Source organism: Phocoena phocoena, chromosome 3 (assembly GCF_963924675.1).
Source record: "Phocoena phocoena chromosome 3, mPhoPho1.1, whole genome shotgun sequence".
Classification (NCBI taxonomy): domain Eukaryota; kingdom Metazoa; phylum Chordata; class Mammalia; order Artiodactyla; family Phocoenidae; genus Phocoena; species Phocoena phocoena.
Window position 1 is genome coordinate 4,157,503 of NC_089221.1, and position 17,571 is coordinate 4,175,073.

Here is a 17,571-nt window from a genome sequence, read left to right on the forward strand (position 1 = left end):
CACTGGTATCTTATCTAAACTTGACCAGCTGTGGGCTCAGAATAAAAGCAAACAAGATAGAGAGCATGTGCAAAAGACCATGAAATCTTTAAAGAAGCGATAAAGCACTCAAAGTAGACGATTTATTGGTAATGAATCAATTCTTTTTTAATACAAATCATGGTAGTTGATGGTGATATGGTGTTGAGTATGTCACCCATTGAACACTCATCATTGCCAGAGAATGAAAGCAAATTCACGTCTTTTGGAAAATCAGATAATATACTACATATCTGGAAAGTCTCGATCTACAACTTATAAACCAGGAAGTTTATTTGTACCATATATAAGACTGTACTCTCCAGTTGAAGAGAAATATGTGTTGGCCTTCTGATCATAGTAACTTGAACTCAGTAGCTCAAGTAGCATAATTTGAAGATAAATTCAAAGAACACCTAAGCAACTCATTCTTTGAAAATGAGAGTACTGTGTTATCCAAGAAACACTCGAGAAATACGTAAGTTGAGCCATCTCATCTGGCACTTAACTTTTACCATCCCAATATATATAATGTTATCATGGTGAGAGTTTTATGGAATCAGCAAATTCTGGAAGGAAAATGTAAGCAGTTTCAAACAAAGCTTTTTTTGTTGGGTTTTTACTCCTAAAATTAAGTTAAGAAAAATTAAGCCAGTGAGAAACAAAGGCACAGGAGAAAATAGTAGAAAGAACTTCGAAATTGGGCTCAAAAAAATCTGTGTGCTATTTCTGGCTTTGCTAGTCTGCAGTAAAGAAATTCGTTAATCATGGAAACACATATTAAATTTGATTCTTAGAATTATTCAGTTGGGTTTCTTATCCTGCACTATAAAGAAGATACTTGTGCATGAGTCTCGGGCCTGTGAAAACTCCTAAGGCAGATAATTTTTTATTATCAACTGTTCTCTTCTTTACCAAGAAGAGAACAAAGGGGAAAAAAAAAAAGTTCCTACAAAAGTTCATGTTAGCCATATAAGTCATAAATCCTTGAAATGGATTACCGAGGGAGTATATGAACTTGATCTGCCAATCTGTAGTATATAATGAGACCTATATTCTCCATGTATCAGTGTTTTTTGACAATCCATTATATTTATTTAAAAAACAATGTTCTCTGGAGATTTCATCCAAAAGCTATTCTCTTTATCAGTTTAAAAATACTATGTATTTTAGTAAATGCATTAGCTATTAAGAAATTTTGTGATTATTATTTTATTACACTTTATTTGTAAGAACTTTGTGTATTGCTACAAAATAGTAGTGACTTTTTGCATTTCTAGAAAGAATAATTAACTATACTAGTAAAATAAGTGAACAGTAATGTAGTTCAAGTCAACAAATGTTTATTGAATGCCTACTATGTGCCAACCACTGTGTACGGAGCAAGGACCGATAAAGGACACAGTCGAAAAAAAATAATAGTGAAGCTTTAAAAAATATCTTAAAAAATTCAAGGGGAAAAACCAAGTCTGAAGAGGCAATTTATAAAAATGTCTTTGCAATGTATTATTGTGTGGGAGTTATTTTATGGGCAAAAAAGAAAAAAAATAGTCTATCTAAAATTTAGAGCAAAAAAATGATCAGAGCTTAAGTATCTTTCTTATTTGTGTTTGTGTGTGTATTTCTTTTTAAGATCAGGACTTATGCAAACTCTACTGTATCGCAGAAGGATTTGATTTCTTCTTTTCTTTGTCAAATAAAGTCAAAGATGGGACTCCATGCTCGGAGGATAGCCGTAATGTTTGTATAGATGGGATATGTGAGGTAATAATGATCATTCATTCATTCAACAAACATCTCCCAACAGTCTGCTTTATGCCAGGCATCCTGTAAGGGGCTAGAGAGACCAGACATTTAAAACACACCCCTCCCCTCCAAATCGCAGCCCAGAGGGAGAGAAAGCCAGATGAACATCTATGGAGACAGGCAGTGGCTTGTGGCAATGGAGGCGTGTGCAGAGAGCATGGCGGGGGGAAGGGTGGAGCTGATTCTCTCTTAGATGTGGACCTAAGAGATTTGTAGGGTTCCTCAGGGAAGGGAAAGGGAAGAGGGGTGTTGGGGAAGCAGGGAGGGGAACACAGAGATACAGGAAATCATGGGATGGTAGGAACCAGTTCAGGGGTCAGAGTACCCAGAGGCAGGCAGGAGCTGGGGGATGCTGAGGAGGTGAGTGAAGGGGAGAAGCTTGCAAAGGGCCATTTGCTGTGGGGACGAGGACTTGGGGTTTTTATCCACATGTCCCTGTGGAAGGCACTGGGACTGGGGACGCGTAGAGTCACCCAATCAGACGGCAGTAGCACCAGAGTAAATGAAGGCAGGGACAGCACAGAGACAGGGGCCGCTTCACTGCTGTCGAGGGGTTCTCGGGAAATCGGCAACCTCACTTCTGTTGGAGAGGGACTCAGGGCACAGGCTGGGAAAGATGGGCGGCTAAGTGAACGCAACGTTCTGAGCTTGTTACCAGGCACAGAAGTGAGATGTAGGAAGAATTTTATTATAAACAAAGGGAGGGTGTTACATGCAATGGTCAGATACACTGCATGTAAATAATGGGCTTTTCAGTGAAGAAGTTACTCAATATTCGTATTCAGTGGAGTCCAAAGACCTTGTGGTTCCAGGTCTGATTTTCTTTAAGGTGTAGACCATGACCACAGTAAAGTTGAATCATCCACTCAGACCCTCAGTGTAATCGTTTGAATGCATGAAGATTAGACTAAATGATTCTGTTCGGATCTCTTTCAGCCTTAAAATGCTCAACTGTCCACCCATTGTGTCTAATTATCAGTTGATTTGTTAAATATGTCATTGTTTTTATGTATTCTTAATGATACAGTATCACAATCCTTTATTTGTAATTCTGAAATCCAAAGATGTGTGAAATGGAAAGTTTATTTGACTGTAAAATATAAGCAGACCTGAATTTATTTGGTGGCAAAACTGTCTTGAATTGATACGACTATCTTCAGTTTTGTTTATCCCGCTCACTATAGAGATGTGCGCATTTTAGAAACATCATTGCTGTCCGGAGCCCTGCAGGGACTCTCACATCATATGTGTGTTAATTACCTTCCCACAACCCAAAAAACTCTTGAGTTCTGAAATGCATCTGGCCCTAGGATTTCAAACAAGGGATTGTGGACTATAGTTCATCCATCATTTCTGAATGGATTTTTTACATAGCTAGCCTATATTCTTTGCTAGGAAATGGAAAATTGGCAAGCATCACAGAATATATAAACAGCTGCTAAAATTCTAGACAGTAGCCAAATGTGCCTTTTACATAATTTACTGCTGGGAATAATCGCCCTGTGGCCTGTGTTCCTTCTTTGCCTCTGCACAAGGCGATTCAAAAAAGCACAAGGCGATTCAAAAAAGCACAAGGCGAATTCCAGTGGAAATTCATGAGGCCACATTGCTTGTCATTTGGGCTACGTGCTTTATATCGGTCTGAAATTTACCCACGTCTCCAGCATGACAACCCGATAGGTTTAATTCTGGGCTCAGTGTAGGACAGTCGTGTAAAAACGCCAAAGAGGACAGGGTATGTTTGCCATGCGAAGGTCTCCTCCTTTGGATGGAAGCGTAGTTGACAGTCTCGCAGTGCACATACTGGGTATCCAATAAATATTTGTTAACTCTCCCGTGTTGGTGAAACTTTCAACTCGACGGGAAAAGGTTTGTGACTTTGCCCCTGTTGTCTTGTCTTTCATGAATGACACGTGACCTCGTCGGTCCCACAGAGAGTGGGGTGTGACAATGTGCTGGGATCCGATGCTGTGGAAGACTCCTGCGGTGTGTGCCGGGGAAATAACTCCAGCTGCACAACGCACAAGGGCCTCTATGCCAAGCAGCACCGTGCCAACCGTGAGTCCACCCACCGGAGCTGCCTGCCTGGCTGATCAAAGGGCGGAAGGAACCACCTGGTGGGAAGGATGGGAGGTGTAGTGCAAACAGCAGACAGAGTCCTGAGATCCCTACACAGACTCCTTGCCTGCTTTGCTTCTCAAACCTTCTGTTTTGATTGGAAGTGGTTGCTAGGGTATTTGAATTCAAGTGGTTTTTAGACACAGTGAATATTACAATAGCTCTGCTCCAATTAAAAAAATAAAAAACTCATTTATAGGACTCATGCAACTGGATTGCCAAAACAGATCTCCAGTTTCCAAATTCTGATTCTCAGGGTTTGGTTATGGAGAACAGCAGGTGCTTAGGGATTTGCCTTGGCAGTACTGAGTGAAGCATCACATCCTCCCCCTTCCTGTCTCCTTTGCCCTAGAGTATTACCAGATGGTCATCATTCCTTCTGGAGCCCGGAGTATTCGCATCTATGAAATGAATGTATCTACCTCCTACATTTCTGTGCGAAATGCACTCAAAAAATACTACCTGAATGGACACTGGACAGTGGACTGGCCCGGCCAGTACAAGTTTTCAGGAACTGCCTTCAACTACAGACGGTCCTACAGGGAGCCCGAGAGCTTAACCTCCCCTGGGCCAACCAACGAGACATTGATCGTGGAGGTAGGTTCCAGCCTCTTGGTCTCAGGGCTTGGATTTGAGGTCTTAGGGTGTTTTTGTAGGTTCAAGGCTACTGGAAAAATATTACACCCACACAAAATTGTTTTCAATTAGATAGTGTCTCAGAAACAAAACTAATCAATACATAGACTAAATGGGCCAGTGGACTTGTTTTGATCGCCTTTCATTTCTAGGTGTGGGATGAGATTTGTAATTACGCAGATCATGCAGTCCCCATTTTTGCATCTTGATCAGTCGATTTTGACAAAAATCTGCTTCTCTCCTGTAAGCTCTGTGGCTCTGAGAAGCAGCCACTGTGGGTGGCTCTGTGTGTGCCTGTTTGGGTGGGACCAGCATTCTGCCGCGTTTTGTGGAAATGGGAGTGAGATGAGAACCCACCACCTGGGCCCAGTGCCTGGCAGGGGACTGCACACTCACCCCCTGCGCAAGCCCCTCTGTGCTCTACCCCAGATGGCAGAGGCTCACGACATACAAACGGGCATCTTCTAACAATGTAATTTGTCCTCATGGGACCGGGGAGGTGGTGGCGACAGGCAGTAGACATGCTAATTCCCTACTTTTTTTGTATTTTTGTGCACACTTAAAAAAAAGACTGGTTCAAAAGTTGCCCCCTCAGCCCACACCTATGGGTGCAGGTGTGAACCATCCACAGGCCCTCCACCTGCTCTCCAGGCCTGGCAGCCCCATCCCGGTGTCCTTGCATCTTCCCGGGAGACACCCCATCTCCACACATCCTACTGCCATCGCCCCTCCTGACCCGGAGCTGCTTCCTCCGCCCCTTTATAAACATGTTCACTGTGAATTTCTGCCTTGATTATTTCTCTCCCCCCATCTCAGGCTTTTAGCTTTAATGAGGAAAGAGAGATCGGTCAGGGTTGAAGGTAGTTGAGGCTTGTTGGGAACCTGTTTCCTATGCAAGAGGCTCAGGATGTCAGGCGGCAGAGTGGCTCAATGATCATACATTGAGGCCACCTGTCCAGGGCTCATACCTGTCCTGAAGCATCTTCTCCAACTAGACTCGAGCTATGTTGTCAGGGAGGGAACTGTGGGGCCAGGGAGTTTAGGGAAGCTCCAGTGACTTCATCCACTGGAACCTCCCATCAGGGACCAGTGAGACTCCAAACTTCAGAGATGGGATTTCTATTAACAGGCTAATGGTGAAGTTTCCAGAAAAGCCTCTCACCCAGGTCAAGGGATCAATACCTTTATAAAGGAAAAAGTAAGTGGTCCATGTGGTCGAGTTTCCAGCTAGGAGATGAAGAGTCCAAACGCAATTCCATGTGCTGAGCATTGCTCACAGGTGTACCCAAGCTGAGAGATCTTTACTAGTAAGATGTTTTTCTCCTGGAGCCATACAGTGCATGCCAGTAGGCCAAAGTCCTCTGCATCCCATCACAGGAGGAAGTACTCAGAGTTAGCCTTCATCCTGCATGGATGAGATCCATTCACCTGTTCTTGGTGGTTTGGAACTCACTAGGAATTGTGAAGGTGCTTTTTAGGTATCATTTTCTGATTTGCTCAGATGGAGAGCATTGGTGGGGCTCCCACGGTAACATGGAGGGAAAGAACCAAATGCTCTTGTTAGGTGGTAAAGGCTGTGGAAGAAACACTAAATGTAAGGCAAAAGAGTCAAATGTCCACATATTTTATAGATGTCCTTGTGTCTAGTTTAATTCCTGTTTAGAAAGTTACTGTAAAATTTGGAGGATGGACAGTGTTTATTACTGTAATCTTCTGATGGATATGTCTGGTGTTTCAAGTAGTTTAAAACAAATTAGCTTCTATTTATTGGTTCTAATTTAACTCATTATCTTTTTCCCTTTCTTTTTTTATAGCTTCTGTTTCAGGGAAGGAACCCGGGTGTTGCCTGGGAATATTCTGTGCCACGGTTGGGGGGTGAGAAGAAGCTCAGCACCCAGCCCAGCTACACGTGGGCCACCATCCGCTCCGAGTGCTCCGTCTCATGTGGAGGGGGTAGGTCACTTCCCACGGCTGTCCTGGTGATAGGCACAGAGGTGCCAGGTGCCTTAGGACCATGGGGCACACTGCCCTGGTCCTCATCACACTCCCCTCATCCTCATCACTCTGCCCTGGTCCTCATCACTCTGCCCTGGTCCTCATCACTCTGCCCTGGTCCTCATCACACTTCCCTCATCCTCATCACTCTGCCCTGGTCCTCATCATGCTGCCCTGGTCCTCATCACTCTGCCCTGGTCCTCATCACTCTGCCCTGGTCCTCATCACACTGCCCTGGTCCTCATCACACTTCCCTCATCCTCATCACTCTGCCCTGGTCCTCATCACGCTGCCCTGGTCCTCACCACACTGCTCTCGTCCTCATCACTCTGCCCTGGTCCTCATCACTCTGCCCTGGTCCTCATCACTCTGCCCTGGTCCTCATCACACTGCCCTGGTCCTCATCACGCTGCCCTGGTCCTCACCACACTGCTCTCATCCTCATCACTCTGCCCTGGTCCTCATCACTCTGCCCTGGTCCTCATCACACTGCCCTGGTCCTCATCATACTGTCCTGGTACTCATCACACTGCCCTGGTCCTCACCACACTGCTCTCATCCTCATCACTCTGCCCTGGTCCTCATCACACTGCCCTGGTCCTCACCACACTGCTCTCGTCCTCATCACTCTGCCCTGGTCCTCATCACACTGCCCTGGTCCTCATCACACTGCCCTGGTCCTCATCACTCTGCCCTGGTCCTCATCACACTGCCCTGGTCCTCATCACACTGCCCTGGTCCTCATCACTCTGCCCTGGTCCTCATCACTCTGCCCTGGTCCTCATCACACTGCCCTGGTCCTCATCACACTGCCCTGGTCCTTGTCACTCTGCCCTGGTCCTCATCAAACTGCCCTGGTCCTCATCACACTGCCCTGGTCCTTGTCACTCTGCCCTGGTCCTCATCAAACTGCCCTGGTCCTCATCACTCTGCCCTGGTCCTTATCACGCTGCCCTGGTCCTCACCACGCTGCCCTGGTCCTCATCACTCTGCCCTGGTCCTCATCACTCTGCCCTTGTCCTCATCACTCTGCCCTGGTCCTCATCACACTGCCCTGGTCCTCATCACTCTGCCCTGGTCCTCATCACTCTGCCCTGGTCCTCATCACACTGCCCTGGTCCTCATCACACTGCCCTGGTCCTCATCACTCTGCCCTGGTCCTCACCACACTGCTCTCATCCTCATCACTCTGCCCTGGTCCTCATCACACTGCCCTGGTCCTCATCATGCTGCCCTCGTCCTCATCATGTCCTGATTAGAGACCAGGGCTTCTGCCTGAGGGAGGTACTAACCTTTCTAGAGGCAGAGTAGAGAGCAGTGCTGCTGAGTGTTACTTGAAGACTTGAGCTGTTTTCTCTAATTCATCTATGTCAGCGTGTGGCCTTAAGGTTTAGTGAATTGGTTTCTGCTTTTCATCTAATTTAAGATTTTTGAAAGGGTAATCTTAATTGAGACTATTAAAATGGAATTCGCTCAAATTATTATACATTTCATGTTTATGATGAGAAATAGAAACTTGCATGGAAACTATAGTGATACAGAATGAGGTGTTTATCAAATGGTCTTGTTCAAAAAGTTTACTGGAAAAAATTTTGCTGTCAAGTCATATACTTAAATTCACTCAGAAAGTGTAAGAATTTTATGAAAGTTGCTGTGAAAATGACAAGAAACAACATGTCGAAAGAAGACTTTCACATGGTGATAGATGGGTTTATCATCTTAATACCATAAGAATTTTAAGCCCATGATTAATTGATAAAGCTAGTTCACTAGAGGGATATTTTTAGCTTAGAGCCAGTATGCACTAACTGGTAAAGGGTGTAGAATAAATACGTGCAAACTTAGAAACAAAATATTAAGTTCTCTCTGATTTTTAAGAAACAGACAAGTTTCCATTCGGACAAATGGATTTCAGCTTTGTGCATTCCAGTTTTTAATAATTAAGTAATTAATCCAGACAGTACTATATATTTAAGTATAATGGTACACAAATGAGAATAGTACAAATTTAGAATATAATGAATAAGGAAAAAATAAAAGTAAACTCATGCCTTCTTGATAGTTGCTCTAAATAACCGAGATGAAGAAAATAAAGGAAAACTGAATGATTAACCAAAAAATAAGTCCGAAAAGTTAACACTAGATACTTAATATATATTAATTCTTCTCATTATAAACTAAGAATAAAATATTTAAGTCATATTTAAATTCTGACATTAAGAGCTTTCTAAGGTGAAATAGAATCCCCTTCTGTACAGAAGGCTAGCAGCAAATGGCTCTAAAGGCAACTAGAGAAAAATGGGATGTCCTACATTGGTGATGGACCCACAGGAGTTGCTGTTTTCCTCCATTCAGAAAAAAAGTAGAACAGAGCCATACTCTGGGCATCTCTGTGTGTGACCTGGGAAAGTTAACCTACTTATTTCCCTTCCCTCTTTCTTATAACCATCCCCTACGACTCTCTTGCCCATATTGGGTATGCTTGATTTTATCTGCCCCTATTTAGGATTATCTAACAGTGTTTGATTAAAATAATAATTAAATCAGAAAGCCTTCCATTTGTGTAAGGACATTACGATTTTCATGTGGTGAAAGGAGTGTAATGAATCACGTGGCATCATCTGTAAAGATGTCTGGCCCACGAGAGTATTTCATTAGGACAGTTTCCCTCACATCTTCCCTTTGAGAGGCAGGCATGCAGAGGGACGCTCAGTTTCCTCAGCACCGACCAAATTACCCATCTCAATAGCCTGAAAAACACCGAGTGGATGATCAGCGTACTAGCAAATCTCCTAATTTTATCTAAGGACTAATTTTTACATTGAGGTTTCTAGAGGAAATCAACCCAAAACCCATTCCCTAATCATTTGCCTAAAGAAGTGTGTTATAGAGTCAGTGACTGGGTGTTTGTTTTTAATTTTGATGGAAAATTCATGGAAAATCAAGGTTTCTCAATTCAACAGCAAGAAGGACTGTGGGATACCCATCCTTTATCACCTTGTGTAGGCTGCGGCTCTTCCATTCAGTCCGCCGGTGGTAATGCCCATGCCATACCGCTCCCAGGACTCAGCACCTAATCAAAGCATCCCCTCCCAGGCCACATGTGAGCACTTGTGAAATCCCGTGGGCTTGAATTGAAGTGGACCCTCCCATATTTTCCTAAAAGGACAAAAGCACAACCTCACCCTCCCTTCTCTCTCTCTTTCCTCTCTTGTGTCCCCAGGTATTATCTTACTTTCTGTACAAACAGGAGGAAAATTAGAAACACGTCACTGTAGTTAACTGAGCACCTGCTATGTCTTGTCACTTACATGGCTTTGTGGAAACCCTCAACAGGGCTTAAAAGTTGAAAGAGTCCATGGAGGCTAGAGGCAGCCAAATCGGGTTCAGGTCTTGGCTTCATTTTATCTGCATGTTTTATATTTTGAAGATTTCTACTTGCATAGACCTCCCAATAACCTGGATTTGGAAACTTTGAAGCATCCTTTACTTAGCTATCTTCTTGTGACCTTAATGTCTGCAAGGGGGTCTTTAAAGGAACCAGTTAGGGAATTAATGAACTGGGAGAAGATACCTGGGAAATCCCCCACCACTTGTTTCATTCCAGAAACATTACCTGGCATCAGTAAAGGAAGGATAATCCCATTTCCTAATCTGTTCTAATGGACCTCTCTATAGAAAATAAGATTTCCTGACAGTGCCTCTCATCTTCTTTTCTGACAGCTTCCTCTGCTCTCTTTTTTCCCTTTCAACTCACTTTTACGACAGAACCATGGGATTTTATTTCAGTCATCCTGCTTAGTCGTGCCTCGGCCGGACTCTCATCGGGACATTGGTGATGTGCAAGGACTCATACAATGAGATGCTAAACCAAGAGTATCTGGGGGGATAGGAACCAGCTTAGCCGATTATGTCCTACTCTAAGATAAGGGCTTTTAGACATGGTGATGACTTCACCAGACTCTTGTTGACAGTGTAAAGGCATCAGAAATTTCTCAAAATTACATATGCTGCAATTTTTAAAAATCTACTTCTGTGATTTAATCGGTTCAATGCATTTCAAAGAGTAACAAATTTCAAACCTCTGATTTACTTACTCATGAAAAGGCTTATTCAGACGTGGCTTACAGTTATGTTTAATTTATCTGATATACATCATGCAATGTCTGGGGATTATCATCTTTCAAATGGAACTATTCATCTGTTTCACAATTAGAGTTCCTCAGACAAATCTTAAAACTGGCTTGTAAATCAGGCTCTTTCATACTTTCCCAGTAATGTTCTCTTCACCACCTACAGATATTTTTAGGGCTTAAACTTTAATTAGCTTAGTGGTTAGGTTTAGAAAATGGAATAAAGAAATAAAAATAAAATGGAATAAAATTAAGTATTAGCAACCTGGCCCTCGATTTGTTGACATGAAACCATTCATTCATTCATTCACTGTTCAGTCAGCAAACATTTGTGGGTGTCAGTCTGAACCTCAAACTTCTTGAAGCCACATGGGGAAAATGTAGAGACCTTTGCTAATTCTGTTTCTGAAGTGCATATGATGAAACACCAATGTAATTGTTACTTTATATGAAAAGTCTTTAGTGACTTATTAGCATTAAGGCTAATTGAAACATGGTACCTCTGTACAGCTCAACCAAGGCGTTGAGCACTTACATTCTTCCTTAAGTGTGCAAGGCACCACGCTGAGTTCTGAGTCTATAATGAGGAATCATACAGACCGGACCTGTCCTTCAAAACGTGCAATCTGGAGGGAGGAATTACCGCACACCCATACATAACATGCGAGATTATAAACTGTCGTATGTAGGCGTTCATGAGAACTCAGAGAGGACCCCAGAAATGTGGCACAGAGGGTGCTGGGTTAGCTGTATTTTGAGTATCTGTCGTAGTCAGAGGTGGAGAGCTGAGATGGCTTTTGAGCATCAGTCATTCATATTACTCATCTCACTGGCTAAAAATCACATCTTTTTCACGGGAATTACTTCAAATTAGACATCCCCCATCCTTATATTCAAAACGTCCTTACTTATTTTGAATGTTAGAGTAAATGTGCATTTTACTTTTTTAAACTTTACCTAAAGGCTTGGGCTTGTCCTTCTAGGTCTCAGAGATCAACTGAAATTATTCTGGCTTTTTCCTCCCTGCCTTGGGTCACCTTTGAGCCAAGTTCATGAAACCACTTCTCTGTCTTTATCCAAGGCCTGGATAAATTACAAAACACATCCCCACTTTAGCCGTCTTACCCCCCAGAAAAGCAGAGGAGAGGAAAACAAGTTCATCCCCTGGAGAGGGACCAACTTCCTCAGGAGGCCTGTGCGATGTTCACCCCATCCCTTTCTTCAAGAGCCCCCAAAGGTTCAGGGTAAGATGAAGAAGTCCATCTCGTCCACTCTTCCTGGGGAGCAGGAACCCTTCCCTGTCCCCAGAGCCCCACAGTCCTGCACACACACCCTCACTGGGGGCATTGGGACCCATCCTAGGCCCAGCCCCTCTCAGGCTCCTGTGGTGGTTACGTGGTCATGGATGGCTCCCCCTCCACCATCCTCCTGCATGGGGAGGGAGGTGCACATGTGGGTTTCAAGTCCTGCTGCCCCCTTCTCATTAACCAAACTTGGAACCTTAAAGATGGGTAACACCTGCCTATAGCAAAATGAAGGGCATGTCCTGCTGTCATTTCAGACAGGTCAGTGTGGTCAGGAAAATCAGATATCGGGCCAGCTTCTTGTTAAGCAGAACAGACACAAGGATGTCACGGGCCATCCATAAATGGCCATCATCACCACCCTCCAAGCTCTGGTGCCCGTTAGGGTGTCATCATGCCAGGAAAGCTGTCACTTAAGCACACCTGGGCATCATTTAGACTCTAGCAGCAGCTCCCAGGAGTTCACCCTCTCTGCTTTCCTGGAGTTATCTTCCTTCTTCCACTGTCAAGGCCCTTCAATGTGCAGGCATTCATGTCTGTGCTATATCTAGCGTTTACCACAGAGATGATGCATGCTTCTCGTGAAAACACATGCTTCGTTTATGGAATATTTTCCAGTTTCCTGTGTAGTTTTGCTTAAATGATGGGTTTCTTTTCCTTTATAAAAAAAAAAAATGATAAGGATTTTGTCAACAGCTGGAACTCATTCTATTGTTAGAATTACTGAAAACTTAGATATTCTTTGATATAATCACAGTCCTTTAGACTGAATACTCCTCGTCCAGATATTTTGGCAAAATGTGAAAATTTTAAAATGATTTCCAAAGATCTGGCAAGAGCTGGTTTCTGTAAAAAGATAAAGGTAGAGCTTCATCACATTGCTCGTTAAACTCACCACCTTCCATGGCTAGGGTTCAGCTTTGGGCTTTCCCCAGTTAAAGGATTATTCTCTCTTTTTTAATGTATTTTTCAAATTTTATACTCTTATTCTCTCTTATCTATTAACATGGATCATTTTAGAATATTGGCCAGCTTGATTCTAACATTCCTGTGGACTATGAGATTTTTCTTTCTGACAGATAGTTGAGAGATTGGAAGCACAGTTGAGAAATTGCTTTACAGATGTGCCCCCAGTCAGAGAAATGATACTTGTGTCTCCGTAAACATTCAGCCAGGTGGCTGAGGAGACCCCCAACCCACATGAAACTCGTCTGAAAGCATAATTATCTAAAATCTAGTGTAAAAATAGAGCCCAGAAACCCTAAATACCACTGGGCATATGGCTGTCTATATTTTTATTTTCCCAGAATATTCAGATGTTTGAAAACAAAGGAAGAAACATTTAAATTTGCCTTTAGAGTTTACTATTGTTTATATGGGGAAAGTAATTTTAAATTAAAACCTCGAGCATCCCTACCACCTACAAACAGATTTGACCTCCAAAATTCATCATCTCTTGGGGCACAGCTGAACTTTTAGATTCGTGACCATTTCAATGTGGGATAAAGTGGAGTGTCTAGTATCCCCAGGCTAAATCCCTGTGAAAATCTTGTCTTTTGGAAAATGCTGTGACTTGATCTGAGAGGCAGAGCCAGGAGTGTTTTCCGGCATCCTCATATCCATAGGCAACTAACTCCCAACCTAGTCAGGGCCTGCATTGATGCCTGAGGGTCTTCACCCTGGGATGGTGGGTGCCGGTGTGTGCCATCTCCTCTTTGATGTCTGAATGTCTCTAAGGACCCCTTCAATTAAGAGAATATGCAGTTGAGCCTGGCCATTTCGACTTTAGTAGTCCAGAATTTGGGCATCACTGGTCCATCCCGTAGGTACCTGGCATGTAATGTTTCATCCATTCACCTATTCCTGTCCATGTTGAGAGGGAATGCCTGCAGCCTGAGAAGCCCGGCCTGCAGGCTCCCAGCCTGTGGCTAGGAAGGATGCCGACCAACAACCGGCCTTGGCTTTATTTCTTCATTCTCGATTTGACTTAATCTCAGTGAAAATGTGCAGAGACATCGGAGGCAATTCTCCTTTTAAAAATGCAGAAATGGAGGTAAATGGCTATAGTATGACTGAAAGGATATTGTTTTCTATAGGCTCCCAGGTCAGTCTCTGCAGAAAGCCCGGGATCTGGGCATGCTGCATGGAAGTGAAAAAGTGTCCTGCAGAGGAAAGAATTTGTATTATGCATCCTCACATCTCATCATCCCTACATGCTATTGTGTTGAGCAATGACGGGATTTTTTTTTCCCCCTTTCTTTGGTTTTGATTTTTTTCTACACTGGTTTCAATTTTATAAGCTTTCTCAATGTTTTAAACTTCTCTTGGGTCTGTGGAAGTGCTTTTTGTAGGTTCAGTGTTCCCTGCGCCTCTGGTGTGCCTTTGCTGTGCTCTGCTCACCAATGGTCAGCTCGAGGAGGCCCTCAGGCAGCAAGCCGTGGTCCTCACCAACCCCAAGCAGCACCACCCTCAACTTTCCTGTCCGGATATTTGTCTTCATGGGTGACGTGTGTACATGTCACTGCATTCTCTCTGTGGTTTAGATTCTGTGACCGTGATGGGATGGTCTAGGGTGCTGGTTGGTTGGTGATGTTTGCTGTTTGTTATTAGCTGCTATGTGCTCAGGATCCAGCACATCCCAGGCATCAAGTATATACTTGTTGAATGAACAAATGCAAGATATCAACCGCTTTTCCATTTATAAATATGCGAAGGCCAGAGATGGAAATGGTGATGCAGGGTCAGCCCGCTGTCACCCCTCCATGGTGGCTTCCCCAGGGCTGCCCCTCAGGCTTCTCATCCTTCTGCTCCTGGATGTAAAGAAGGGAGCATATCTGAAAGTGAATTGAAATTCCCTAGAATCCAAATTCCCTTGCTTCTAGCCTTCTACTCAGCTCCCAGTGAAATAGAGTTAATTGTCCTCCAGTATATAAAGAGTTCTGAAACAGAATATATTATGAATCTCTTTCCTTCTCAAACAGGAGTCAAACAAAAGCTTAAAATTTCTACACGTGCATGTCACGTTGGATAGAAAGGCCAGGCCAGCAGGTGACCTGTCATGCCAAGGCTAGAACATGCAGTGTGGGGTTTTGGCCAGACTGTCAGGGATCGAGTCCTGGCCCAGCCTCTTTAAAACTCGTGAGCTCCTTAAGCCTTTTACGCCTCAGCAAGCCCATCTATAAAGTGAGGATAATAATGTAATCACCCGTATAGGGTTCCTTTATGGATTAGAGGAGAGAATACCTGTAAAGCTCTAACACTTAGTCTGGCCAAGTAAATGTCAGATTCTATTCTTTTCCATTAGTGTTATAGCTTTGCTTAAGAAATTGGACTGTTTAGGTTACTAAACTCTTAAAGCAAGAGGAAATTACACAATGATACTAGGCACGTGGCCCCAGGCAGGGGAGGTGAACACGTTCCTCCCTATTATGGATTGTGCTGCTGTCTTCAAGATCCTGTGTGTTTTTTGCACACTGGTGTGTTCAGGCATGTGTGGTGGACACACACACTTGGAGAGGGGCATGCAGCATGTCTCTGTGTGTCTCTGTGTGCCCATGGGGTGTGCAAGCTGGTAGCTGCCACAGTGAGTGGACAAAGCATGGCCTGCCCTTTTCCTACCAGGATGGGACAATGGCCAGTGGGCAGGACTTTGGGGCAGCTCAGGAGGAGGAGTGGGGAGAAGGGTACAGGAAGTACATCCTGGAAGCTGCAGTTTCCAGCATAACAGACGAGTTTACTCTCTTATGCAGCATTTAAAGGAGATGGAGAGAAATGATCCTGTGAAATGCTTTCTGGTTCCCCAGCCTCATGGATGGAGCGTGCCCTTCTTGGGAGGACTCAGGTCGCCACACGGAGTTCAGTCCAGCCCGTGGTGTGATAAGGCAGCATGTGGTCCTGTCCACAGGGGCAGCCCTGACCTTGCAGAGCCCTCGGCCCCCCACTGAATGCCCCAGACAGTTAGGCCACTGGTTCTGAAACCTGTCCTGTGGAGCTCCTATTTTCCCTTTCTCCACCCAGTCTGCTATCTTAGCATCTGACCTTGACAACATGCCAGCCTGTAACCTTTTCAGACTCACGAACTGAGAACTTTAGGTCCAGGTAAATGCTGAACCCAAGATCTTGAGTGTACAGAGTATATGCATATTGTGAGTGAAAGTCTCTGACTAAGGACCTAAGAAAAGCCCTTTGGTACACAGGCATAGACGTTGCACACAAGCATGAGGGCCGTTTCTTTTGCTTAATCTTTAGTTCACCATTTTTTCTTCAAGTGAGGTTATGGGATGGTTGAAATATAGGTAAGCACAATGTAATGAATAGACAACGGAAAAGCAGGAGTTTGAGAGAGATTTCAGAGGCAACTCATAAGGGAGAAATGATCTGATAAGAACCATACAGAAATTAAGAAACAAAATCAGGAATATGAAGAAAGAAATGCAGATGTTCTCAGCCACGACTGTGGGTTCAGATTTTCAGATTCTCAAGTGAAGCAAAGACCTTCTGTTCTCATGGAATTTTCTGCAGCCCTGGATAAACTGTGAAGAATGGTTTCTCAAAGCGTAACCAAAACCTTTACAAGCAGCCTGGCCATGTGATACCTGGGATGCTCCCTAAGAGCTCAGATGTAAGAGTCTGGGCACAGCCCAAGGAGCAGAGTCCTGATGTGGCGTCTGCCTTCCATCCACCCTCTACTGAAGAGGGAATGTGAACAGGCCCAGAACCCTTCCTTCTTCTTCAGTGCCTGTGTGGGTGTGTGCTTTATGGGGCCCCTGACGTACTTTCCAGTTTGACTTTCTGCGTCAATGGACAATTACCACGTGGATCAAAACAGAAACCAGGATGTCAGCTTCCCCTGCTCCCAGCTCCTCCCTCCCTGGTGCGTCTCTTAGGCTTTCGTTGCTGAGCTTTCTTGGGGGCAAAGAACAGGAAGGGGAAGGGGAGGCCCGAGCAGGTAGGCAGACAGGCTGCAGGCCAATATGAGGTCAGGTGAACATCACCTGAGAGGTCAGGCCCCTCCTGCCTCATCCTGCACTGCCAGGTGTCCTTGAGAAAAGACTGCCCAGGATGTCAGAAAGAAGGGATGTGCATTTTCATGAAGGCCCAAATCTGTACACGTTGGAATTATATTTCATTACAAATGTCACAAACATAGAAAATAGGGAAGACAAATCTTCCTCTGACCCAAGGTCACTGCAAACCTTTTAATAAGTCCTGTCCCATCTCTTCCTTATGTTCCAGCTTACGTGTGTGTGCTCTCTTTCAGAAGTTCGTTAATGATAAGCTTTTCCATGTTATCACATCACTTGTATCCTTCCTTTGCAGAGAGTTCCTCCTTACATATTAAATCAATAGCTCATTTTTAATATGGGAGTTCACATTCTTGAGCAAATACATTCAACCATTATTGATGCTTTTGTTGATCTAAAACAATAAAATAGCTAGTTATTTTACCGGCAAAATGGGTTTATCAGGGAACAGCAAAGAACTGCAATTCTGGACATGCAATTTATGTCAAACCACAGGCAAGTCCAGAGAATAAAGGAGAGGAACATTCTTTTATAGAG

The 17,571-nt window shown here is 44.0% G+C and overlaps 1 protein-coding gene across 1 annotated transcript in view; it reads left to right on the plus strand.

Annotated features, from left to right (window-relative positions):
• The window catches only part of ADAMTS16 (ADAM metallopeptidase with thrombospondin type 1 motif 16), a 154,976-nt gene that overhangs the window by 80,101 nt on the left and 57,304 nt on the right, over nt 1-17,571 (plus strand). Inside the window, exons 14-17 of the mRNA XM_065874064.1 lie at nt 1,652-1,782; nt 3,759-3,882; nt 4,295-4,539; nt 6,393-6,531. Coding sequence (XP_065730136.1) covers nt 1,652-1,782; nt 3,759-3,882; nt 4,295-4,539; nt 6,393-6,531 — 639 coding nt within the window. The remainder of the gene's footprint in view (nt 1-1,651; nt 1,783-3,758; nt 3,883-4,294; nt 4,540-6,392; nt 6,532-17,571) is intronic.